The 26,589-nt window shown below is 50.8% G+C and overlaps 1 protein-coding gene across 1 annotated transcript; it reads left to right on the top strand.

Annotated features, from left to right (window-relative positions):
* Window positions 1-25,937, top strand: pole (polymerase (DNA directed), epsilon). The gene is made up of 49 exons (XM_035380388.1): window positions 1-403; window positions 1,275-1,410; window positions 1,719-1,799; window positions 1,903-1,947; window positions 2,065-2,157; window positions 2,582-2,736; window positions 3,162-3,306; window positions 3,413-3,493; window positions 3,802-3,909; window positions 4,041-4,151; window positions 4,249-4,334; window positions 4,452-4,571; window positions 4,843-4,975; window positions 5,321-5,434; window positions 5,857-6,069; window positions 6,328-6,435; window positions 6,770-6,898; window positions 7,371-7,473; window positions 7,922-8,068; window positions 9,042-9,187; window positions 10,018-10,166; window positions 10,410-10,502; window positions 10,918-11,062; window positions 11,552-11,709; window positions 12,127-12,322; window positions 12,719-12,933; window positions 13,165-13,267; window positions 13,560-13,640; window positions 13,776-13,898; window positions 14,281-14,517; window positions 14,792-15,004; window positions 15,342-15,485; window positions 15,733-15,873; window positions 16,393-16,546; window positions 17,011-17,117; window positions 17,413-17,589; window positions 18,053-18,276; window positions 18,595-18,815; window positions 19,143-19,347; window positions 19,556-19,729; window positions 20,013-20,138; window positions 20,592-20,724; window positions 20,952-21,165; window positions 21,257-21,385; window positions 21,861-22,054; window positions 22,753-22,953; window positions 23,491-23,616; window positions 24,078-24,167; window positions 24,608-25,937. The coding sequence occupies exons 1-49, from the start codon at window positions 336-338 to the stop codon at window positions 24,734-24,736; spliced, it is 6,924 nt and encodes a 2,307-aa protein (XP_035236279.1). The 5' UTR covers window positions 1-335; the 3' UTR covers window positions 24,737-25,937.
* Window positions 25,938-26,589: the final 652 nt, after the last annotated feature.

Consider the following 26,589-nt stretch of genomic DNA (forward strand, 5'->3'; position numbering starts at 1 on the left):
GGTAATTACAGTCAGCGCGCCAAATTCTTATTGCGAAGGTAGCGCTGGTGAATTGACAGCGCTATAACAGTGCAGACGTCGGTCTGTGCATTTTAAAAATTACTTTTGATTTGACATGAGTATACTATGAATTCGATACCCAACGTTTTTATATCTAGCTACTATTAGCTAATGAAGATAGCAAGCCACTTCTTCGCATCTGTATTATTTTTGACGTAGCTAGCTAGCACGCTAACCCGGCAGTGCGCACTGAGTGCATGGCATAAAAACATTGACACAACAGCAGATTAAATCCAAGAGTAAAGTCAAAGTCAATCAACTTTTCCCCCAACAAAATGGTTTTGCAAAACAGTGGGAGATACAGGGCGGACACAGGACAAGGTGGAGACCAGGATAATCAACAGTAAGTAATTGATTTTAGTTTGCGAATAGCTGCTATTTTAGCCACGCTTTTGTTTACTGGACAGATGTTACCGAAAGCGTATCTGTGTCACCCTTGCAGCACTTTCAACACAAACAATGCCGTCGTTTTGCTGTTCTTCGACTCGACTTCAAGTGAATCCGCACGTCAAGCTACACGCTATTCTATGAGCTATGAACCCGATTTTCTTTTACTTGATTTTTCCAATTAAATTTTAGACTATAATACTGTGGATTTCGATTGGAGCGTGTACATCATGCTACTTCCTACTCACAAGCTGCTTCTTACAGTGTAAATTAGCTATAAGTAGCATTAGTTGGTTGGCTCTAACATGGAGAGTTTTTAGTCTTCATTTAGGTAAAGTGTAACGTTTCTTTTGGTGCTTACAGATTTCAAGAATATGTAATTATACACTAATTTAACTGTTGATCTAGGCGTGTGCACTGCTGTAGCTGGAATACTATGCATTTTTGGTAGTCTACCCCAGTTTTGTAACCCTGTGCCAACTAAGGGGTTGTTTCAGAGCTGTGTTGACAATCAAAGCCAGTCACCCTCATGTTTACCCTCATGCGACCTTAATTATTCTACCGTTCAAAGCAAAGTTTGGATCTGGCCACGGATTCAGAAAGGCTACCAAATGAGAACCGTACGAGGCAACTGCGTGATGTGACGGTGAACGGTAGACTTGACTTTGTATCAGCAGTTTGTCTGACCTCAGAAGAAATTTGAGCTTCTGTCTTGCCAGGGTCTGTTCGCTCATTTCGATTTTAATAGTCACTTGATTTGTTCTCTAATGCTGTTTTGAGTGTGATATCGGGGTCATAAGGCAATGTAATTTGGTCGTTTCCCGCAGAGACGATGCCTCCTCCATGTCAGCCGTCAAGCGGCTGGAGCGCAGCCAGTTTACGGATGAGATGGACGCCCGCTTCGGCTTTGAAAGGATGAAAGAACCGGGGGAGAAGACGGGCTGGCTCATAAACATGCACCCGGTATGACTGAGTCTTGTGTGGGGGGTTGACAGTCCTATTACTAGAAGGCTGGATGTGGGCGATCTGTCCTGTGCACAAGTACAAGTACGGAAAAAGTTGATATAAAAAATTTTTTTTTTAATTATTTGAAAATTGATTATTAATTTCTATGCTTGGTTAGACATGTGGAACAAGTGGATGACCAACTATGGGTTTCTTGCATTTCCACAACGGAAACAGATCTCTTGTTCATGTTCAGTGCTGACTTTAACATGGTATCAGGCTTTTTTTTTGTTTTCACTTGGATTAACTGATGTTACCTCCCTCAGACTGAAATCCTAGATGATGACAAGAGGATGATCAGTGCCGTGGACTATTATTTCATTCAGGAAGATGGCAGCAGGTTCAAGGTGTGGCCTTTTCCTCTTGCGTGTCGATCGCCGTTAGAAATGATACGCGCGAGCCGCCGCTGAAATTGGCTCTGACCTGCTGTGCGTCTCTTGTGTTCGGTAGGTGGCCCTTCCGTTTAAGCCCTACTTTTACATCGCCACAAAAAAGGTGAGTCGGGTTCGTGTTTGTGCGCCTCTTTTTGGTCGACTGGCGGGTCTTCGCTTCGACGTGCGGGCGCGTCGCTGTATTTAAACGACCGCGTCTGTCTTTCTTGATTCGGAGCAGAACTGCGAGAGGGAGGTCATATCCTTCCTGTCCAAGAAGTTCCAGGGAAAAGTGGCGAAGCTGGAAATGACTCCTAAAGAAGATCTGGACCTGGTGAGACCTGTTTTTTGCTTTGTTGGTGTTTTGGTATTTTTCAGAAATCGGTGGTGTGAAAACTGCATCGCTACGTATGATGGTCTGATGATATACTGAAATTATATTGTACCAGCAGTCATTCTCTTGAAAAATTATATTGGTAGCAGGGTGCTGCAGAATGGTTTCAGAATTGGTTCTCAGGTTATAAAAGCAAATAGAAAAAAGTTGTTAATGTTGCAAAATGACCTGGCTCAATTATTATTATTTTCCCAGACAAAATATTACAGTGCATTGCTTTTATTTGGTAGGTGCTTTTGTGTACAATTGGCATACAATAAGTGCAAATGGCTTTATAATGAAGAATGAATGTGCTTTGGGTGTGAAGTACAGCCTTGGTTCAGGCTGAGATTTCTCAGGGCGGTTTGTGTGCTTTCCTTCGTAGCCCAACCATTTGGTGGGTCTGAAGAGGAGCTACATTAAGCTGTCCTTCAACACCGTGGACGACCTCATCAAGGTCAAGCGCGAGATCTCCCCAGCCGTGCGCAAGAACAGGGAGAGGGAGAAGTCCAACGACGCCTACACCGCCATGCTCTCCAGGTACCCGCCTCTAAGCTGAGTCGATGTGAATATGCACGCGCGTGATTGGTCAAGCTTTGTGGCCGCTACTGAAAGTGGCTTAATTTGATGGGTGGGGAGAGACCAGCGACTCTCAATCAGATGAACACGCTACCATCATGAGTAAAATAACACCTAGCGTAGGATTTCTTGGGGGAAATGAAGAACATTAGTTCCAGGATTGCGGTCAAAACCATTTAAATTCATGAAAAAAAGACTGAAATTCAATGAAAGAAGCCCAAAATCTTTGTGGAACTTTTTGGTAATTTTTCAAATCACAGTAAAAATTTCAGTGACTTATAACCTATATTGAGTAAATGTAATGCTAATTCACTCCCAACCCTGATTGGTTAATTCGCCCATGGCTGGTTGGTTGACGATCTCCCCTCTTCGTCTGGTCCTGCCAGTGCTCTGGCCGGAGGAAACGTCAACGCCACGGAAGAGGCCGGGTCGTCCAAGAAGATGTCCGACCAGATGGACAACATCGTGGACATGAGGGAGTACGACGTTCCTTATCACGTCCGCCTCTCCATCGACCTCAAGATCCACGTGGTGAGTTGTGTGCTTGGCTTGGATGGTAGGCACAGGGATTTGGAAGATGGTTGGAAATGGCTATGAACTGTGATTTGTGACCGAATTCTCTGCGTCCCCGTCCCAGGCTCACTGGTACAATGTCCGGTATCGGGGCAGCGTGTACCCTCCCGAAATCGTGAGGCGGGACGACCTCGTTGAGCGACCGGTAAGCGCGGGTTTGGCGTTTGAATAATTTCGATTTTTCAAAAGCAGCACTTAAAGCTCAAAGCAACGGAAAATGATGATTAAGAGCCACATGTCAAATTTCAGGCTTCGGGAACAAGCAGAATAGACGCAACATACATCATACAAAAACTAATAGCCCTGCTCGCTCTCATCTTTTTTCTGACTTCTTTTCTTTCTCGTTCTTCAATTGGGAACACCGTCACCTTCGGCAGTTTTATGATGTTGTTGCTGTTATGGTGCGTGCGTTCCCTTTGGCTGATGGGCTACAAATGTGCCGTTGCGTCACAGGATCCCGTCGTGCTGGCCTTTGACATAGAGACCACCAAGCTGCCCCTGAAGTTCCCAGACGCGGAGACCGACCAGATCATGATGATATCCTACATGATAGACGGGCAGGTGTGTGCTGGCCGGCGTTGACTCACCGGTTTGACTGTCTCACCGAGTTTCACCACGGCGGTTCCCGAGCCGTGTGTGTGTGTGCTACAGTCGAGCGACGGCTGACTTTTTCGATCTCGTTTGTGCGGCAGGGCTACCTCATCACTAACCGAGAGATAGTGTCGGAGGACATCGAGGACTTTGAGTTCACCCCCAAACCGGAGTATGAGGGACCCTTCACGGTGTTCAATGAACCGGACGAGGTGAGCGGGCGTCGGGCGCTAAGCATGGTCTTAATTAAAAGGGCTCAGCTGGACTGAAGCGAAGGTTGACCGGTTCCTTCCTGCTTCTTGGTTTCAGGCCTCTCTCATCCAGAGGTGGTTTGAGCACGTCCATGAGACCAGACCCAACATCTTCGTCACCTACAACGGGGACTTTTTCGATTGGTGAGAAATGTCTGTTCCCTCTCTGTGCTTTCGTCTCTAATTGTACGACTTCGCCCGCATCAACTTTGCCCGTTCTGTTGAGTTTCTTTCGTTTCTGAAGGAGTTTCTCTTCCTCAGGCCTTTTGTGGAGACCCGGGCTGCTCAGCACGGTCTGAACATGTACCAGGAGATCGGCTTTCAGAAGGACAGCCAAGGCGAATACAAGGCCAGCCAGGCCATCCACATGGACTGCCTGAGGTGGGGGAAGTGGTTTTTTTTTGTGCGATGGGAGTGAAACCTGAGGTGGAGGATGGTGTTTTTTTTAATACATACTCTCTTGCAGTGTTTGCCACATGATTTTGGGAAACTGTTGAGGGGGTCGGGTGGAGTGGGGGCGGGGGGGGGGGGTGACCGCATACCCTAAAGGGGGTCCGGCCGCAGTGTAACTGATCAATGGGAAGCGCTGCTTGTGCGATGGGAGCCACAGCCTGTAGCAGAAACGCTGTGTGAACCCGCTGTTGTGCTGCAGGTGGGTGAAGCGCGACAGTTACCTGCCCGTGGGGAGCCACAACCTGAAGGCCGCGGCCAAGGCCAAGCTGAGCTACGACCCCGTGGAGCTGGACCCGGAGGAGATGTGCCGCATGGCGACGGAGGAACCGCAGGTAAACTTCCGGGTCACAGGTCAAAGGTCACTAATGTGGGTGTGTGTGTGTGTGCTATGCATCGGTTGCATGACTGAAATGGAAGTCATTCTTATGGTGATCTGTAGTGCTGTTTGGAGGCTATTGATGAATGTTGTGTGAAATGGTAGCTTCTTACTGGAGAGAAAAAGAAAGTCCTTAGTCTGTGTCTATTGGGGTTCATTCCTAAATGTTTGGGGAGAACCTGCCCCTGAATCCCATTTTTCCGAGCACCTGTGTCTTTTTAACGAACTGATGTGCAAAACGGATAGTTGTTTTTTAATAGTTGTTCATAGCTGAAAAGCCCTCTCCTTCGCCTGTTCGCAGACTCTGGCCACTTACTCCGTGTCGGACGCCGTGGCAACCTATTACCTGTACATGAAGTATGTTCACCCTTTCATCTTCGCCCTCTGCACCATCATCCCTATGGAACCAGACGAGGTTTGTCTTCCTCTGTGAGCCTGCCTGTTGTCAGTCTGCACATTTCTAAAGTCCTTTAATGGTAAATGGTAAATGGACTGCATTTATATAGCGCTTTTATCCAAAGCGCTTTACAATTGATGCCTCTCATTCGCCAGAGCAGTTAGGGGTTAGGTGTCTTGCTCAAGGACACTTCGACGTGCCCAGGGCGGGGTTTGAACCGGCAACCCTCCGACTGCCAGACAATCGGTCTTACCTCCAGAGCTATGCCTCTCCGACAGCTGTGTCGCCCCTTTAGGGACATGGCTCTGAAACAGCATGCATTGTTGTTGTATTTGTGGCCTGTGGAATTCACAAAATCCATCTGTGCTGGGACGGGACTTATTTCCTGGTGATTGAAACGTTTTTTTTTTTGTTTTTTTTTTTTTTTTGGGACGGTTCAGGTGCTGCGGAAGGGTTCTGGAACCCTCTGTGAGGCCCTGCTGATGGTGCAGGCTTTCCACGCCAACATCGTCTTCCCCAACAAGCAGGAGCAGGTCTTCAACAAGCTGACGGACGACGGCCACGTGCTGGACTCCGAGACCTACGTGGGGGGCCACGTGGAGGCCCTGGAGTCCGGCGTTTTCCGCAGCGACATTCCGTGCCGCTTCAAAATGGTAGGAATCTCCCCACCCTCACAAACGACGGAGATGATGATTGTTTATATTTTAGGTGTATGTTACGTTTTTTAAATTTTGCTGAGGAAAAGGCAATAGATGCCCTCTGCCTTTTTAAATTTTGGCTTCTAAGTTTGGCTATTCAGAAGCTGGTCCTTTGTCTGTTAGAAAGGTGTGACCTGAAAGTTGTGCTTTTGCTCTTTGTGGAACCCTGGGGTCAGCAGTTTTAACTTTTTGGGAAAAAATGTGTTTTGGCAGAACCCGGCCGCGTTCGACTTCCTGCTGCAGAGGGTGGAGCAGACGCTCCGACACGCCATCGAAGAGGAAGAGAAGATCCCCCTAGAGCAAGTCCTCAACTTCAACGAGGTGAGACGGCGCTCGTTTCCATGACTACTAACGACCAACAGGAATTCCATATCGCTTCCCCAATATGAAGTGGTACCCTTTTACCATTATGGGAAAACCTGCTGATAAGCCTTTTGGACTGCAAAAACATTTTTTTTAAAACATTATTTGTAATTTGTATTTTATTTCCTTTTCTTATGGGACCATAGAAAAATGTTAGACAATGCTATAATTTCAGTAAAAGTGTATTGGGTCTGGGGGAATTGCGTGGTGACCCCTGACCACATGAACTTGGTTGCCGTGGTGATATGTCCTGAGGTTGAACTGTAGGGGTTGACCACCTCTCACTCTGTAGGTCTGTGAGGAGATAAAGAAGAAGCTGATATCTCTGAAGGAGGTGCCCAACAGGATCGAGTGCCCGCTCATCTACCATCTGGACGTGGGGGCTATGTACCCCAACATCATCCTCACCAACCGCCTGCAGGTAGGTGGGGGCACCAGCCGGAGTAATCGTTTAAAATCGTGTAAAATGGAACGGTCTCAATTCAAATCTAACGCGAGAGCTTGCTGGGCAGACTGGAGCAGGACCTCTCCACCCTGCTCCAGCCAATAATCACCAGCCAATTCAGACCCTAGAGCTGACGGTGTGATCATAGGGCTCTACAGTGCTCCCCTTTTAGGAGCAAATGCTCCTGAAAATTGATGTTTGCTGACTGTCAAAATAATTTAGGAGCACATCTGCTAAGTAGGATGCGTTAGTGTGCTCCTGAACTTTTCTACTGAGGAGCATATGTGCTCCTTGGGGGAAAACATGGTAGCATAGAGCCTTGGATCAGCTGGTTTAATTGACCAGTCAAGTACTAAGAAGAGAGAATACAGCCATCCAGGGCCAGGGTTGAGTAGCTGTGGAATAGAGGGTGGTCCCTGAGTGGTTTCTCCCCCCCCCCCCCCCCCAGCCCTCAGCCATGGTGAACGAGGCCACCTGCGCAGCCTGCGACTTCAACAAACCCGGGGCCAACTGCCAGAGGAAGATGACCTGGCAGTGGAGAGGGCAGATCAGTAAGTGCTTCCTGTGTCAAGCTGGGCTGACCCTGCATTAGAGTACCTGAACCACGTATCCACCTACACGTGGTTCCTGTGGCTTTCATCTCTCTTTGGGCTATAACTGGTTGAGGTCGTAACTCAAATAAGGTCGTAACTTCAGGGATTCATTACTTGTTGTATTTATTCTATGAATACATTTTGTTTATTGACATCCCTCATAAACAGTGTTGTATTAACCCTTTAAGGTACGGTTAGAATGTTGTTAACCGAGCATTCTAATGTTGAATCACTGCTGGTAATTCTAGAGTTCTAGAATTTAGGATTTAGAATTTTCAAAAAATATTCCAAAAAAACCTACTCTTCACAGGGTTAATATTAATACACTGTTATTGTGGAGAGATGAAGTCTGACACCCCCCCTCCCCCCCCCACTCTGCCCCCCCCCCCTCTCTGTGTCCCCACAGTGCCGGCCGGCCGCAGTGAGTTCCACCGGATCCAGCAGCAGCTGGAGTCGGAGAAGTTCCCCCCGTTCTTCCCCAACGGCCCGCCCCGCGCCTTCCACGAGCTGAACCGCGAGGAGCAGGCGCGCCACGAGAAGAAGAGGCTGGCGGGTGAGTGGGCCGGCCCCTGCAGTTTCACCCTTTCTCCAGGGGGAGGCGCTAGTGCTCAGCTTCATTGGGGGATCTGCTTTATTTCCCCCAACTTGAGACTGGAATATACTGTTTTCTTCAGTTCACAATTGACTGAAGACTTTGGAATATCATAAATGTGTCATTTGGGTAAATTCTTCATGCATTTAAGAACTCTTTGCTGTTCTGGCCCCACGATGGTGGAACGATCTTCCAGTGGAGGTCAGAACAGCAGAGTGTCTGAGCACCTTCAAACGGAAACTCAAGACGCACCTCTTCTCTGTGTACCTCTCTCCTCTTCCCTAAACCCCCTCCCATAACTATTATAAAAATAAAATAAAAATAAAAAAAATAAAAAATAAAAATTTTTGGTTCAGACTATCTTGTTTCTCCTTAATGTATGCTATCATAGTAAAGGCTTTTTATCTGCATTTTGTTCAATGGACTTAAGTGGACTTGATCCTGAGTTTGGTTACACTGTTGTAAGTCGCTCTGGATAAGAGCGTCAGCTAAATGCCTATAATGTAATGTAATGTAAAGTAAGTATTTCTTTACACAGAGAGTTGTTCACGTGTGAAACCTCTTGCCAGGTTCTGTAGTAGAGGCTGTAGAGTCAGAACCATCCAGGCTCAGTGTTGTCCTGGATACTCTCTAGCCTGTAGGTAAATGGAGAGCTTTGATGGTGGACTGAATGGCCTGTTCTCTCCATCATGCAGGCTTATGTTCTCCTAAGTCCTTGCGTCAAATGCTTTTACGCTTTGACAGCTGATAGCAGGAGAGAACTGTCAGTGGTAAAGCCAAATGCTAGGGTCCCCTGAGACATTTCGGGGCCTGGTAGATTCCTGAGAAAGCGGGGGAAGAGTTCCTGATTTAATGGAGAACAGTCACTCTCCAGTTAATTTCCCCTGTGGAGGCTTCCTACGCTAGCCTGATTCGGGGTCTCTGTCTGCCGCAGATTACTGCCGGAGGGCCTACAAGAAGGTGCACCAGACGCGGCTGGAGGAGCGGGTCACCACCATCTGCCAGCGGGAGAACTCCTTCTACGTGGACACTGTACGGGCCTTCCGCGATCGCCGCTACGACTTCAAGGGCCTGCACAAGGTACCGGGGGCAAAATGGGGACGGAGTGTAGCACAGTGGGTAAGGAACTAGACTTGTAACCGAAAGGTCGCAGGTTCGATTCCCGGGTAAGGACACTGCCGTTGTACCCTTGAGCAAGGTACTTAACCTGCATTGCTTCAGCATATATCCAGCTGTATAAATGGATACAATGTAAAATGCTATGTAAAAGTTGTGTAAGTCGCTCTGGATAAGCTAAATGCCTGTAATGTAATGTAATGTAAAATGGCCGCCGTGGCCTTCGGGGAACGCGCGCGCTCTGCTTTGGGGACGGATGCTGGTGGTCAGCGGCTCGGCTGAATTGATGAGCTTTTCGGACCTGGATCCGAGTAGCCCGCACGGGCTGTTTTACCCTCTGTGTTACTGCAGTGGCATATATTCTCTTGTGTGCACACTCTCGTGTGTCCTGCCCTCTTGTCCTCTTTGTCCTGTCCTGTAGCCGAGCGTCTTCATTGTAACCGAATGTCATAAATGCCCCCCGCTACACTAGAAAATGAAAGAAATGGGCGGGAGGCAGCAGTCCTAAAGATAGTAGTTTGGGCGGACAAAAAGCCATGTTTCACATCCTTATTGTCAACATGGATTTTTTAAATGTGTGACTGTGATGGGCTGTGTTGTGCTTTTGAGTGTCGTCAGTGTAGTCCAGTGTCCTTAGTGTTGTTTAATGTCCTCTAAGTGAACTGTTCCCAAGGCCCAAGGCATCCCTGTAAATAATTTCCATTTTTTGCGGCGCCCCAAAATGACTTAAAAATGTTTGTGCACATTTTTAGGTGCTAAAAAACTGCCTGGTGTCCCCCCCTGTCCCCTCTCAGGTTTGGAAGAAGAAGCTGTCCAACGCCCAGGACAGCGGCGACGCGGCCGAGGTCAAGCGCTGCAAGAACATGGAGATCCTCTACGAGTCGCTGCAGCTGGCCCACAAGTGCATCCTCAACTCCTTCTACGGCTACGTCATGCGCAAAGGGTGCGGTCGCTATGGAACCGTCGCGTCTTCTCCACACCCGTTGTCAAGTTCAGATGAATTGCTGTAACATTTTAGGGGAGCGTTCTCGTTTAATTACAGTTCGAGTCTTTTGTTATCAAGTCGTTGCCGTGGTCATGAAATCCACGCGTGACTGCAGCCGTATGAGAGGTTTCAGAGAGCGAGCTTCTGGGGGAGCAAGCGTCTTTTTAAATCCGCTGCTGCATTTCCGTTCCTGTCCACTAGGGCGCGCTGGTATTCCATGGAGATGGCCGGGATCGTGTGCTACACTGGCGCTCACATCATCACCCAGGCCAGGGAGCTGATTGAGCAGATCGGGTGAGCAGCTGCTCTTTCCGGGCTCTCTCTACTGCTGTCCAACTGGCTCCAAGGCTCCACTGGTTCTCCAGGGCCTATCGTGTGAAACTCAGCAGAGGCTGTCCGAGGTCCTCTTTGCCTTTTTGAAACGTGGGCGGATCAGATAAGATGTAACTTTTGTGTCCTGAATGTGCTGTACTTGGATAAGGTGGATGACACCGATTCCAGTGTATATTACACTGTGTGTAACGTGTGTCTAAAAGCTGGACTAAAGGGTGACCTGAGGTTTGGTGCTCTGCAGCTTAAGTTGTTTTTCTATTTCTCCCCACACAAACAAAGTTTAATATCTTTCTATTTTTACACAAATAAGGTCTATTTCTGTTTTTCCACAACTAAAGTTTTTCATATTTTTTTGTGTTTCTCCCCCACATCGCAGGAGGCCTCTTGAGCTGGACACTGACGGAATCTGGTGCGTCCTGCCCAACACCTTCCCCGAGAATTTTGTCATCAAGTCGAGCAACGAGAAGAAGCCCAAGGTGACCATCTCGTACCCTGGCGCCATGCTCAACATCATGGTGAAGGTGAGCCATCTCTTTCCTCAAAAAGGATCTTCATTTCAGAACGCTGGGATAATTGAGTTGGTGTCCTGGGATAACCCTGACAAAAAGCTGAAACCTCTGCAAAGCTGAGGCTTTGTTTGTTCAGAGCAAACTTTTGTGTTTGTGTTAGAAAAATTTCTGGCCACTGTTCTGTACTGTAAGCTAGAAATGAGTGCTGTCAATGGGGGAGGAGTTAGCATATGTCCCAAAATTATAAAATGGAGTGAGTTTAAAATGATCACTCTTCTTGTGGACCCCCCCCTCTCCCCCATTTTCAATTCATAGACCATTTCTTTATTTCACTTGTAGATCGGACTTTAGAAAGCATTTTTTGGAGCCGTATCTGAAATCTGTGGTGCCAGCTGCACCAGCAAAAGTGCATCCGTTGATAGTGTTTGATTAAACTTCTCACATTTTTGGATCTCTCTTACCCCCCCTTCCCCGCCCCCCCCCCCCCCCCCCCTACTTCAGGAGGGCTTCACCAACCACCAGTACCAGGAGCTGGTGGACCCCGCCTCGCTCACCTACGAGACGCGGGCAGAGAACAGCATCTTCTTCGAGGTGGACGGCCCTTACCTGGCCATGATCCTGCCCGCCTCCAAAGAGGAGGGGAAGAAGCTGAAGAAGAGGTGGGGTGACCTGGGGGACCGGCGGGGGGGGGGGGGGGGGGTGACCTGGGGGTATTGGGGTGGGGGATGGGGGATTGGGGGGTAATTCAGTTCCGATTGTCCTGTAGTCTGTGGAGACCTGTGGCACTAGTCCCTCTCTGAAAGGTCCTTTCCAAAAAAACAGCTGCTGAATTTAGAGCAGCGTGCTGACTTCCTGGAATAGCTGTGTCATTTTGGGGGTGGGGGTGGGGGGGGGTACATTACATTACAATTACATTACATTACTGGCACTTTCCAGACACTTTTATCCAGAGTGACTGTTGAAGTGGAAAGTAGGCCCAGCAGTTAATGGCGTTAGTGTCGCTGCTGTTCAGATTTGAGAAACGCTGGGCGTGAAACCTCCCCCTGGGGTAACGGCCCGCCTCTACCTGGGCGCAGGTACGCCGTGTTCAACGAGGACGGCTCCCTGGCCGAGCTGAAGGGGTTCGAGGTGAAGCGTCGCGGGGAGCTGCAGCTCATCAAGATCTTCCAGTCCTCCGTGTTCGAGGCCTTCCTCAAGGGCACCACGCTGGAGGAGGTCTACGCGTCCGTGGCCAAGGTGGCCGACTACTGGCTGGACGTGCTGTACAGCAAGGTAACCGATCCCTGGCTCCGGACACCACGGGGGGGTCCCGAGCGATGAAGCGGGGGGGGGGGTCGCTGTGAAGGCCTGTGCCCCCCAGAAATGAGAACTCAAATCTCATGTTAAAATAACTCACTAACATATACACCAGAGAATGCCTTGTTCTCCTTGTACACACCTTTTACACACAGGCTTCCAGTGGGTGCAGACGGTGCTCAACAGTTATTGGTTAGACAGGTTTCATTGCTGGAGATGCGTTCGATAGACCGGTTTCATCACTCTGAGAGTGATCCAACCACGGTAGCTCATTTTGTATTGTTGTAGCGTGGACAGCTTCATTGGTTTGAATTTGAAAATTTTTGTTCTGGTTGACGTTCCTCTACCCTCCTCCGCCCCGTGTCCCTCCAGGCGGCCAACATGCCGGACGCGGAGCTGTTCGAGCTGATCTCGGAGAACCGGTCCATGTCGCGGAAGCTGGAGGACTACGGGGCGCAGAAGTCCACCTCCATCAGCACGGCCAAGCGGCTGGCCGAGTTCCTCGGGGACCAGATGGTGAAGGACGCCGGGCTGAGCTGCCGCTACGTCATCTCCCGCAAGCCGGAGGGCTCGCCCGTCACGGAGAGGTGAGCTCGGCGCGTGCGCGTGTGTGTGTGTGTGTGTGTGTGTGTTTGTGTGCATGTGTGTGTGTTCTTGTTTTCCTATCCTTGTAGGGACACAATGTTCTGGGGGACAAATGTGTGTGTGTGTGTGTGAATGTAGTGAATGAATGTAGGAACATTGAAAGATACTGTACTTGTTGCTCTATGGTTGATTTATGTATTGTTTGCCTCGGTGACATTTGTTGTCTGTCTCAGGGCCATCCCCCTGGCCATCTTTCAGGCGGAGTCCAGTGTGAAGAAACACTTCCTGCGGAAATGGCTGAAGATGCCCAGCCTTCATGACCTGGACATTCGCACAGTGAGTCTGCCATTCATGACATCATAAGGCTAAAAGTTCTAAATTCCCTTTTGGAACCAAACTAGTGTCGGATTCAGACATTAGGCTTGAATAATTGTTTTAAATAACCCTTCCGACACCAGGAAAACTCCTGCAAATGGAACGACGAAATTCTTCTGGATGACTGCAGTCAATTTCTCAGGGATTGGAGTGTCGTTTAACTCTAATTGCACCTCGAGTCGAAGTAACTCTGTTTGAAGGTCTGTTTTGAGCATTGAAAGGTGTATTGCCTGTTTCGTGTTGCCTGCTCTAGATCCTGGACTGGAACTACTACATCGAACGGCTCGGCAGTGCCATCCAGAAGATCATCACCATCCCCGCCGCCCTCCAGCAGGTACCAGCCGAGGGGAACGGGTTCCGCATTTGTGATGTCATAATGGACCCCTGAGGCAGCAGTTTGGTCACGCCCCCCCCCCTCCCCCCCCCCCCCCCCCCCCCCCCCCCCTCTCGTGTCTCCGCCCCCCCGCAGGTGAAGAACCCCGTGCCGAGAGTGCGCCACCCCGACTGGCTGCACAAGAAGCTTCTGGAAAAGAACGACATCTACAAGCAGAAGAAGATCAGCGAGCTCTTCACCAGCGAGGGCAAGAGACAGGTACGCGAAAAACAGCCGAGAGTGGAAAGGGGAATCCTGTTTGGGTTGCTACCCGGGATCATTTGCTGATGAATTCAGTTAGCCAGTAAGAGAGCACTGTGTGCTCTGTGGAATATCGTGGAGTGTTCATGCAAGCACTAGTGTTTTCACAAGTGTTGATGAAAACCATGGATATTAATTTACCCAAGAAGTACTGAACACAGCTGGTAAGTTTGAGGCTTCAATTCAGCCCAAAGTTCTGTTTGAGCAGATGTGCAGTAACCCTGCATTAAGGCTAGCATACGCAGGCTAATCGTGTTGGTGTCAAGGTCACGTTTGCCCACGTTTCGCACCGTTATTAAAATCACAGCTATATTCTCACCTTTCTCTTTCTATTTCACAGGTGGCCTCCCTCCAGCCCGGGGGCGACGGCAGCCAGAGCCTGGAGCCGGGGGGCGTGGCCGACATGGAGGACTTCGGGGTCCCCCGGCGCCCCCTTCAGGCGGCCATCCCCATCAGCACCAAGCGCAAGCGCGTGTCCCAGGGTGGGGCGGAGAGCCAGGCGGAGTCGCAGGACCTGGAGCTCACGCAGTCCTGGCGGGAGATCCTGGGCCCGCCCCCGCCCTCCGGGAACACGCGGGTAGGCTTCCCTCCCTGTCAATCAAACCGCAGATTCGCATTTATTCCACATTTATTTGCTTGACGATCGTAAGTGTTTGGAACGTGCCACAGCCCTCAGATAGCTCAGTCGTGTGCATCTCTGTCATGGATATTCTGAGTGTCAGCGCAGCTGGACAGCGTGTGTGTGTGTGTCTGCGCAACTGGACATCGTTTGTGTGTGTGGCTGCGCAGCTGGACAGCGTTTGTGTGTGTGTCTGCGCAGCTGGACAGCGTTTGTGTGTGTGTCTGCGCAGGAGGAGCGGCTGGTCTGGCTGCGCTACCACAAGAAGAAGTGGGAGCTGCAGCTTCGGCAGAGGAAGGAGCGCAAGAAGAGGCGGAAGGTTCTGGACGGGGAGGTCCAGCCCGCGGGGGGCGGGGTCATCCGGGGAGGCTCCGCCTCCGGGCTGGGCAACTTCCTGCGCCGGACGGCCCGTAGCATCCTGGACATGCCCTGGCAGATCGTACAGGTGCGCATCACTTCCTGCTGGCCCCGCCCATATAGGCCTGTGTGCTTTTCTGATTAGCCCCTCCCACCCCACTCTACCCCACCCTCCCCCGATGACACGGTCTCTCTTCCAACTGCGTCCCCAGACTGTGATCATCCTTCCAAAATTTGCCCGTCAAATGTTGTTATGTCTATAGTGAGAGTCTCAAATTCCTGGAGGGCCACAGTGTCTGTAGATTCTTGTGGATTCCTTTCTGTCAGAAACCATATTAGGCCTTGAATATGTGATGTATGTACAGTTTAGCCAGTCAGTAGCGTAAATGAAGCTCTCTGGCCCCACCTCCAACCCTCTCCTGCAGATAGCAGAGACCAGCCACCCTGGCCTGTACAAGCTGTGGGCCGTGATCGGCAGCGACCTGCACTGCATGAAGCTCAACATCCCCCGAGTGTTCTACGTCAACCAGAGGGTCCCCAAGCAGGAGGAGGGAGCCAATTACAAAAAGGTCTGTGGGAAAAGGTCCTGGTTGTCACGGCGACCATTTAACCCTTTTAACTGAGCTTGTCCACAGCCAAATCGATCGACATCACCGATCACGTTTTTTTCCCATACTTGTTGGAAACTCAATACATTTCTTTATTTTGGTCTGGTCAGTTGCACTTGGAAAACGGTAATCGCAATTAGCTGCATACGGTCATAAAAGGCTGCTCTGCGTTTGGGGAGGTTTCCCATGATTCCCTTGTGTGTTACAGGTGAACCGGATGCTGCCGCGCTCTAATATAGTGTACTACCTGTACCAGTACTCCGTACCGGAGGACATGTACCAGGAGCACATCAACGAGATCAACGCAGACCTGTCTGCACCTGACATTGAGGGAGTCTATGAGACCCAGGTATGTGCGTGCGTGCATGCGCGCGTGTGTGTCTGTCTGTGCGTGTGCGAGTGTGTGACAGTTAATAACACACCCTGCTCTTCTCCAGGTTCCCCTGCTGTTCCGTGCTCTGGTGTGTGTGCGCACGCGCGTGTGTGTGTGATGGGTTAGTAACACACCCTGCTCTCCTCCAGGTTCCCCTGCTGTTCCGTGCTCTGGTGTGTGTGTGTGTGTGTGTGTGTGTGTGTGTGTGTGTGATGGGTTAGTAACACACCCTGCTCTCCTCCAGGTCCCCCGCTGTTCCGTGCTCTGGTGTGTGTGTGTGTGCGCGCGTGTGTGTGATGGTCAGTAACACCCTGCTCTCCTCCAGGTCCCCCTGCTGTTCCGTGCTCTGGTGTGTGTGTGTGTGTGTGCGTGTGTATGCGTGTGATGGTCAGTAACACCCTGCTCTCCTGCAGGTCCCCCTGCTGTTCCGTGCTCTGGTGTGTGTATGTGTGCGCGTGTGTGTGATAGTCAGTAACACACCCTGCTCTCCTCCAGGTCCCTCTGCTGTTTCGTGCTCTGGCGCAGCTGGGCTGTCTCTGCATGGTGAATAAGCAGGTGGTGCGGGACCTGGGGGGACGGGAGGCGGACACCTTCGATTTGGAGCACCTGGAGATGAGGTCACTGGCCCAGTTCAGCTACCTGGAGCCCGGTACGTCCTCAGAGACGGCTCTGCAAATATGTACATATGGAAAAATATGTACTTTGTGTGTTTCCTGCTGATACTGAAGGACAAGGGGGTTGTCCTTGGTCACACTCTACTCATATTTGACCAATATGTCAATGCAAACATATTTGTCAAATTTTAAAAAGGGTTCCTCCATGTTTTCAGTGGGATTACTCCCAATTCGAACCCCCCCACCCCAACAAACCACCAACCCCACCTGTGTAGTACTATGTTTTTCTGTCTTTCAGTGTTTCCAGTAGCCAAACTGTATCTGAACTGTAGAGTCACTGTACATTGAGGAGACATACATAATCATAGTGTCATGATACAGTTACCATTATCACTTTTTTCAGTTATGAGTAAGAGTAACCTGAGAACTCTGTGTGTGTGTGTGTGTGTGTGCGCGCGCGTGTGTGTGCGTGTGCATGTGTGTGTCTCTCTCTCTGTAGGTAGCGTACGTCACATCTACCTGTACCACCACAGCCAGGGACACAAGGCCCTGTTCGGCCTGTTCATCCCATCCCAGCGCAAAGCCAGCGTCTTCGTCCTGGACACGGTGAGTAGGCGGGGCCAGGGGACGAGGGCCAATCAGGCGGAAGCGTTAGAAAGAGACAGGCCACACCTCCTCTCACCTGTATGGGCATGGATACGCAGCCAGCCTGCTGGTCGTGGTTCTCCTGTTCTGATGTCCTCTCTCTCTCTCGCTGTCTCTCTCTCCCCCCTCTCTCTCACACACTCTCTCACTCTCTCACTCTCTCTCTCTCTCTCTGTCTCTCTGCCTCTCTGTGTCTCTCGCCCTCTCTCTCTCTGTCTCTCTCTCTCTGTGTCTCTCGCCCCCTCTCTCGCCCCAGGTGCGCAGTAACCAGATGCCCAGCCTGAACGCTCTGTACGCTGCAGAGCGCGCCGCCCTGCTGGAGAAGACCAGCGAGGAGCTCCTCCCCCCGGAGAAGCACGTGTTCGAGGTGCGGGCGGAGAACGACGCCAAGGCCGTCTACCGCGCCCTGCAGCGCACGCTGCTCAGCTACAAGGTATGGGGGGGGGGGCAAGAGGGGGGCCTGACATTCCCCTCATAAACTTGAGACAGAGGGCAGCACTTTCAAAATTGGGGTTTTTTTTTTTTTTTTTTGCTAAGAATTGCTGTAAGGTTGAGTGGTTATAGAGAACGTGCTTGGCAAGCTTTGAAAGGGGTTTGCGAAGGTTCCTCAAAAAAGAACTTCCCTTGAATTTCACAGTACATATATTGTAGGACTCTCATGCTAGAAGAGGTTTTTTATCTGTTATATTAACTGACCATTTATGTCATATTTTTATATTTTATGTTCATCATTCCTTTTTTATTCCTTTTGTGTTCTGTTGTTATTTTGTTCTTTTATTTGGAAAGTGCCGTGAATGTTAAATACAGCGTTATAAAGTTTATTGTTGTTATAAGTGAAATGGTCCATATGGTCAGACTGAGTCTCCCCGCCCCACCCCCCGCCCTCGTGTCCCCAGGAGGAGCGGAGGGGCCCCACCCTGATCGCGGTGCAGTCTAACTGGGAGGTGCGGCGGCTGGCGGCGGGCATGCCCGTGCTGGAGGAGTTCCCCGTGGTGCCCGTGCACGTGACGGACGACATCACCTACAGCGTGCTGGACTGGCAGCGGCACGGGGCGCGGCGCATGATCCGCCACTACCTCAACCTGGACAGCTGCCTGTCGCAGGCCTTCGACATGGCCAGGTAGGGCCACGCCCACGGCCAGGTCGGACCACGTATGGCCAGGTAGGGCCACGCGTACACACGTACAGACAGGTAGGACCACGTACGGCCAGGTAGGGCCGCGCCTACTCGCATATGGACAGGTAGAACTGAACCCCATTGTGTATGACCAGGTAGAACCACAGCCGTTCGCTTACATACAGGTAGAACCATGTCCTCTCACGTATAGCCGTGTAGGACTGTGTACAGCCAGGTAGAACCACACCACTCGTGTACAGCCAGGTAGGACCACGCCCCTTGCGTTCGGACAGGTATACATCCTCTCTGTTTCTAACGCAGGTACTACCACCTTCCCGTGGGCAACCTTCCGGAGGACGTGTCCATCTTCGGCTCGGACCTGTTCCTGGCCCGACACCTGCGCAAGCACAACCACCTGCTGTGGCTGTCGCCCACGGCGCGGCCCGACCTGGGGGGCAAGGAGGCCGACGACAGCCGCCTGGTGATGGAGAGCGACGACCGGGGGTCTGTGGAGATCAACGCGCAGGGCTGCTACTCTACAGGTGCCGAGCGCTGAGATGCGCTAACGTGCTAACGTGCTACTGAGACTGTGTGTGTGTGTGTGTGTGAGAGCACGGCTGATGATGGAGAGCGACGACCGGGGGTCTGTGGAGATGAACGCGCAGGGCTGCTACTCTACAGGTACCGAGCGCTGAGATGCGCTAACGTGCTAACGTGCTACTGAGAATACGTGTGTGCGTGTGTGTGTGAGCACGGTTGGTGGTGGAGTGTGAGGACTGGGGATCTGTGGAGGTCAATTTGCAGGGCTGCTACTCGCTGATCACTAAGTGTGTGTGCATGTGTGTGTGTGTGTGTGTGCATGCGTACAGTGTGTGTGGAGCTGGACCTGCAGAGCCTGGCCGTCAACACCATCCTGCAGTCCCAACACGTCAACGACATGGAGGGCGGGGCCAGCCTGGGCGTCAGCTTCGACGTCATCCAGCAGGCCTCCCTGGAGGACATGATGTCGGGGAACCAGGGTGCGAGCGCGGTGGCCAGCTACGACGAGACCGCACTCTGCTCCAACACCTTCAGGTGAGCCGCCTGCCCTCCCCTCCCCAGGCTCCCTGCCACACGCTTCCACATCTCCGTGCCAAAGACAGGAAGGAGGGCGGGAGTTGAGTATCTGGTGCGTGTGTAGAATCTGTGGCTGGAAGGAGAGCAGGAGTTGAGTATCTGGTGCGTGTGTGTACAATCTGTGGCCGGAGCTCCCCCTCACGCGGCGCTCTGTCGCCCCCTGCAGGATCCTGAAGAGCATGGTGGTGGGCTGGGTGAAGGAGATCACGCAGTACCACAACGTCTACGCCGACAACCAGGTGATGCACTTCTACCGCTGGCTGCGCTCGCCCGGCTCGCTCCTGTACGACCCCGCCCTGCACCGCACCCTGCTCAACATGATGAAGAAGGTCTTTCTGCAGTGAGTCTTCCTCTCCACTCCTGCCCCCCCCACCAGAGCCACAGCTGAGTGTGTCTCCTCCTCCTCCTCCAGTTGCACACACTGCTCTTCAAAACGGACCCCGTAGTCCAAAATAGTCAGATTGGTGTACCAAAAGTAAATCCCTGAAGCGTGTTATGATCATTTATCTTTAAAATGTCATTGGAAAGATTTAAAAATATTCACGGAGCCCATAAATCTGGTTTGAGTGGGAGCCCTGGATGCTCAGTGTGGGGTCACCCGCTCCTCCGTTTCCCCCCGTCAGGCTCGTGGCCGAGTTCAAACGCCTGGGGTCCTCGGTCGTCTACGGCAACTTCAACCGCCTCATCCTGTGCACCAAGAAGCGGCGGATTGAGGACGCCATCGCCTACGTGGAGTACATCACCAACAGGTCGGCCCGCGTCGCCATGGCAAAGGACCGGATCTTTCCGCACTGCGCGTGTCATTTGGGCTGTAGGTTTTCATTTCAACTCTAATATGACACACCCGACTCTGCTAATAAGCAGCTCAACCAGATCTCTAGCAGGGCTGGGCCGTCCTGTCTAGCTGTTGAATGGGGTGTGCTTTATTAGGGTTGCAATGAAAACCTACAGGAAGGTAGATATTCAGGAACGGGGCTGGGCAACCCTGGTGTAGGGGCTCTTATCCAGACCTGCTAACAGAACTATATGCAAAGGTTTAGGTGAAGAATTGTACGATTTTATGTACTTATAAACAGAAGCAGCAAACGGTACAGTAAACTTGTTCAGTAAAGATGTGCGGGTGACTCTATTTTGAGCGGAGTGAGGTTTCGTTTTGTTGTTCTTTGGGTATTTTTGGAACTTTCCCGTCCTCCCCTCTGCAGCATCCACTCCCGAGAGATCTTCCACTCCCTCTCCATCTCCTTCTCCCGGTGCTGGGAGTTCCTGCTGTGGATGGACCTGGCCAACTACGGAGGGGTGAAAGGAAAGCTTCCCGCTAGCGTCCTGTACGGAGAGGTACGGTGGGCTACACTGTGCGTGTGCGTGTGCGTGTGCGTGTGCGTGTGCGTGTGTGAGTGAGTGAGTGAGTGTGCGTGTGTGTTTGTGAGTGTGTGTGTGTTTGTGTACGTGCACAATGGGCTACTATCTTGAAATTACCGGAAACCTGAGGCACTTAAATGTTTTTTTTTTTTGACACTGCTTGAAGTCATGGTGAGTTGATATGTATTATCACACTTATCCAGGAGGGGGCAGCACAGAATAAAAATGGAAAGAAAGGAGACGGAGCGGAAGGCAGCGATGACGAAGAGGAGGAGGAAGAGGAAGCCGCTGGTCCGGAGGAGGAAGAGGACGGAGGACCTGATGAGGTGGAGGACCTGATTGAGAGCAGCTGGAACATCATGCAGTACCTCCCGCAGACCGCTTCCTGTCAGAACTACTTCCTGATGATCGTCTCAGGTACAGACATTTGTCTATGATGTCTGATAAACAGACACGTGCCCATGATATGTGATATGTGAGAACCGTGCTCTGATTGGTCCCCCCTCAGCCTACATCGCAGCTGTCTATCATAGCATGAGGGAGGAGCTGCGTCGGAATATGCCTGGAGCCACGCCCATTAAGAGGCGGGGCGGGAGCCAGGCCTCCCAGCCTGCAGTAGACGGACACGCCCTCCCTGGTGAGCTGGTCAGCTGTGCACTTTATCACATCAATAAAAAAAATAATTTTTTATTCTAATAATACATTTTCCCATGCGCAAAGCACTGTCCAGCACTGTAAGTACATTTAAATACAAAAACTTACATGGAACAAGAAGAAATCTACAGAAGTGTGTTAATTCAGTGAAAAGGGAGTCGGCAGAAGAAGTTACATTTTCTCTTCCACATTCTCTTCGGATGGTAATATGGGAAAAAAACACAGGGCCAAGTTACAGGAAATAATTTAGGAAAGACTGCGTAGCATTGCTTTTGAATAGAGCTTGTTTAATTTATGTGAGCTAAGATAGCCAATATTTTGTGCTGTAACTTGGCCTCATTGTGATATCAATGCTTTCAGGCACGTCTGTGTTTTAGTGGTGACCCCGTGGCACGTTACCGTCCTTTTTTCGGACCAGCTGACGGACCGGCCCGGCCTCTCTCTCTCTGTCCCGCCAGGAATGATCACGTTCTCGCAGGAGTACGTGTCGAGCGAGCTGACCCAGAACATCTTCACCATCACGCAGAAGATCCAGAAGAAGGTGACGGGCACCAGGAGCGTGACCCAGCCCTCCGAGATGTTCCCCGTCCTGCCCGGGTCGCACCTGCCCCTCCACAACCCCGCGCTGGAGTTCGTCAAATACGTCTGCCAGGTGAGGGGGGGGGAGGGAGGGAATCGCCGTGGACACCGCCCAAGGGGTCACGTGATGTAATCAGAGTTGGGATTCGATTCGATTTACATTCAGTTGAATCAAGAGATTCAAATCATTAATAAAAAATAAAAAAAGTAATCATAGGTTCATCATTATCCGTTTCACTCATTGAAATTAAAGTGGAATTGACCACCAACTCTGATTTCAACGGATTGCTTGTTGTTGTATTTTACTGTTTGTTCGAAGACCTATGATTGAGTTGGGGGATCCATAGGGGTGCATCTGGTGAAGTTCCTCATGACCTACGCAGTAATATGCTCTGCGTTATGGGTGTCAAACTCCAGTCCTGGTGTGCTGCAGTGTCTGCAGGTATTTGTGGTTTCATTTAAGAGCTTGGGAGCAAGGAGTGTTATTTAGCCAGTTAATGACTTCAGTTAATCACTCATGCTGGAACACGGTGAGACCCAGCAGGCACTGCCGTCCGGGAGGACAGGACTGGAGTTAGACACCCCTGCTGTGGATCTTTAAATGAAGTCTTATCCTGCTCTGTGTTCTGAAGGTCGATGATGTAACTGATTTATACCAGTCTGGGTGGCACCTGATAAGAGCAGTGTGTATTTGGCCAGCAGGGTTTGCAGTCTTTTGGAAAGAGCCGTTCCCTGCTGTGAGTTGATAACGCCCCCCCCCCCCCCCCCCAGGTCCTCTCCCTGGACAGCAACATCGTCAACCAGGTGAACAAGCTGAAGAGGGACCTGCTCCGGCTGGTGGACGTGGGCGAGTTTTCGGAGGACGCCCAGTTCCGCGACCCCTGCAACTCCTACGTCCTTCCGGAGGTCATCTGCCGGCACTGCAACTTCTGCCGGGACCTGGACCTGTGCAAGGACCCCTCCGTAGCACAGGTGAGGGCTGGGGTGGGGCGGGGCTGTGGGCCCCTGTAAGGAACCCCTCTGTGGCACAGGTGAGGGCTGGGGTGGGGCGGGGCTGTGGGCCCCTGTAAGGAACCCTCTGTAGCACAGGTGAGGGTTGGAGACCAGTGGTTCCCGAACCTCACCTCGGGTACCCCTGGCCCGGTCCAGGTGTTTGATGTGTTCCTTCTCAATCGCACGTCATACAGGTAATCTGTTCGTATCAGGTGTGATCGGGATGGAACACATCAAACACCTGGATCTCAGCTGGGGGTACCCAAAGCCAGGTACCCAGCTCCGTACTCTTAGCATTGATAGTTTCATCTCCCTCCTGCTGAGGCTGAATCGTTCCAATTCGATTCGTCTTCTGAAAGTTAAAGGGGGCGGGTCCAAGAGCAATGCTTACAAAGTGGGCTTGTGGGTGTGTAGCAGGGCCGGATGAGGAGGGCCGCCCGCATCTGTTTCCTAATTTCATTTTCTGATTATCCTATTTGTTTAATCTCCCCCCCCCCCCCCCCCCCCCCCTCCCAGGACGGCTCCGTGCTGCCCCAGTGGTTCTGCTCCAACTGCCAGGCCCAGTACGAGACTGAGGGCATCGAGATGGCGCTGGTGGAGGCCCTGCAGAAGAAGCTGATGACCTACACCCTGCAGGACCTGGTGAGTCACGCCAGGACACACCCCCCTGCCCCCCCGCCCCACGCCCCACCCCCCACCCCTAGCTTGCCCGCTGAATGCCAGGCTGCTGCGTTCCATTGCCCGGGGCAACCGTCAGGCACGAAATGGCAGTTGGAATGCAACAATGTACTGGGAACCCACTGCGTGGGATGATTTCTGTTCCAGCAATGATTGTTTGTTTATTGTTAATTATTCGTAATCAGACACTTTTAATGTCTACTGAAGGGTGATTTACTCTCTTAAAGTCACATTATGTCTGACATAGCAGCGCTCCGGGGGGAGGGATTTGGTCGATTATTTAATGGAGCTGAAATGCACTTACGCACGCTACCGTCTCGCCTCTGCCCTGCGTTGCATTGTGGGATTCTTGCGGGCAAAGGGCCCCCTGGGGGAAGGCCGGGCTGCTGCTAACGCTGTGTGCGTGTGTGGCGATCGTGTTCCAGGTGTGCGCTAAGTGCCGGGGGGTGAAGGAGGCCAACATGCCCGTCTACTGCAGCTGCGCGGGCGACTTCGCCCTCACCTTCTCCACCAAGGTGAGTGACACGCCCGCCTGCCCGCCGGACACGCCCCCCCGCCGGACACGCCCCCCCGCCCGACACGCCCGCCCGCCCGCCCAACCCGCCGCGAGTACGGCGGATTGGCGCCCGCGACACAGCGCTCGTTCAAACGCACACCTGTCATTATGTTAAATTAAAAAATTCAAAAAACAACACTTAACAATAGTAAGGATCATTACAGTCTCCCGATTGTCAAGTCTAAAAGTCGTGAATGAAATTGACTTTACTGAACGTTAGAAAGTGCGTGAGATGATGAAGGCTATGCTGACGTGCTTCGTGTCATTAGACCCGCTTGATTCGATGAAAGGTGAAATGAAATTCAGATTATTATTATTATTTATTTTAATTTTTTTTAAGCGTGTAGACGCTTCACTGTACGTTCCGCTCACAAACGGCTTTTCCGCGTCCCTCCGCAGAGCTTCTCGGAGCAGATCGGAGTGTTCCGGAACATCGCCGCCCACTACAACATGGGCTTCCTGCAGGAGACCATCGACTGGCTGCTGCAGATGACCCCCTCGCTGGGCGGTGTGGCGGGAAGGCCGTAGCGTGACCCCCCTCAGCCTGCGAGGACCAACTGCCGCTTTGGGGGTACTGGGGCACAGTGACCCATCTGACCTACTGACTTACGCACCCGGAATGTTCTACTGGTCCACCATCTGACCTACTGACTTACGCACCCGGAATGTTCTACTGTTCCACCATCTGACCTACTGACTTACACACCGGAATGTTCTACTGGTCCATCATCTGACCTACTGACTTACACACACCGGGAATGTTCTACTGTTCCACCATCTGACCTACTGACTTACACACCGGAATGTTCTACTGGTCCATCATCTGACCTACTGACTTACACACCCGGAATGTTCTACTGTTCCACCATCTGACCTACTGACTTACACACCGGAATGTTCTACTGGTCCATCATCTGACCTACTGACTTACACACCCGGAATGTTCTACTGTTCCACCATCTGACCTACTGACTTACACACCCGGAATGTTCTACTGGTCCAACATCTGACCTACTGACTTACACACACCGGGAATGTTCTACTGGTCCATCATCTGACCTACTGACTTACACACCCGGAATGTTCTACTGGTCCATCATCTGACCTACTGACTTACACCCTGGAATGTTCTACTGTTCCACCATCTGACCTACTGACTTACACACACCTGGAATGTTCTACTGTTCTGTGGTGGGTATAGGCCTGGTTTTATCATACCCACTTCTGAACAGGGGACCTGAAATGGCTTCTGATTTGCGTTGACTTTTTTATTATGAAGTTTATGTGACAGATCGCGAGTGGTTCATCTAAACTGGGGTTTGTTGAGGCCTTTTCATGTTCCTGTGTGCTGAGGTTGTGTTGAAGCTGAATTTTAAACTGATTCGTAAATGATAAAATGCAGCTGGTCTGTAATGAGGTTCAGATCGGTGAAGGACCAAAGCCGAACCTGGCAAAGACCGGGTGCTGAATCATTTGCATTTCGTTCCATAAAGTAAGGAGCAGAGTGTGAGATCTTCTCTTTTTAAAAGGCGGTTTAATGTTGGCTCAAGCTTACGTGGTCTTTGCAAATAAGTTAATACGTAATCGTATCCACTCAAGAAGGATAGAAAGGACATCACTGGTGTGTCCATCAGAAATCACGCTAACCTGACAATGGGAGAATGGCCCCATTGCGTCTATTTTTGTTTGTATTAAAGTCATCAATAAATATATTTGTACATACAGAACACAATTTTAGTCATGCATTTTTCATAGAATTTGTAATCCAGTAGTGATTACAGCATTATAATGTTCAGTTAGTCAGATCGCAAAGAGAATGTTCCTGAGACATCATTTGTTTTGTGTTCCTTTTGTGTCTAAGGAATCATAATTTTCTGTTGTCCGTGTGTACTTTTTTTTTTTTCCTTCTCCTTTTTTTGGGCATTTTATGTTCCATGGCTGTATTGAACGCTCTAATAATGTGCGGATTGAATTTGCTCTAATGAGGCGCTGACCTCCAGCGCTCTTCCCGCTTCCCGCCCCGGACGTTCGGGGGAAATGCGATGCAGAATCAACCCCCCCTGTAATCGCAGCAGCTGGCCTGGCCGAAGCCGTTATTATTATTACATCCTTTTTGTCCTGGTTTCACCCAAACTGAGCCTGTTTCTGTTTTCATACAGTATTAGGCTGTCAGAAGGGTCGATGAGAATCCATAACGTAGGAATGGCAGTGTTGATTGCCTCACCTGCCTCTGCTTTTGCACAATATGAACAAATCTACGGTAAATGTACTTAAAAAAATAATAATAACAATAATAATGGAATAACTGTGGTTATGGGTTCTCTAAACGGACAATCAATAAGAGGTGGGAAGTATTCACCGCTATAATTCATAGCGGTCGT

This window comes from Anguilla anguilla, chromosome 10, assembly GCF_013347855.1.
Source record: "Anguilla anguilla isolate fAngAng1 chromosome 10, fAngAng1.pri, whole genome shotgun sequence".
NCBI lineage: Eukaryota > Metazoa > Chordata > Actinopteri > Anguilliformes > Anguillidae > Anguilla > Anguilla anguilla.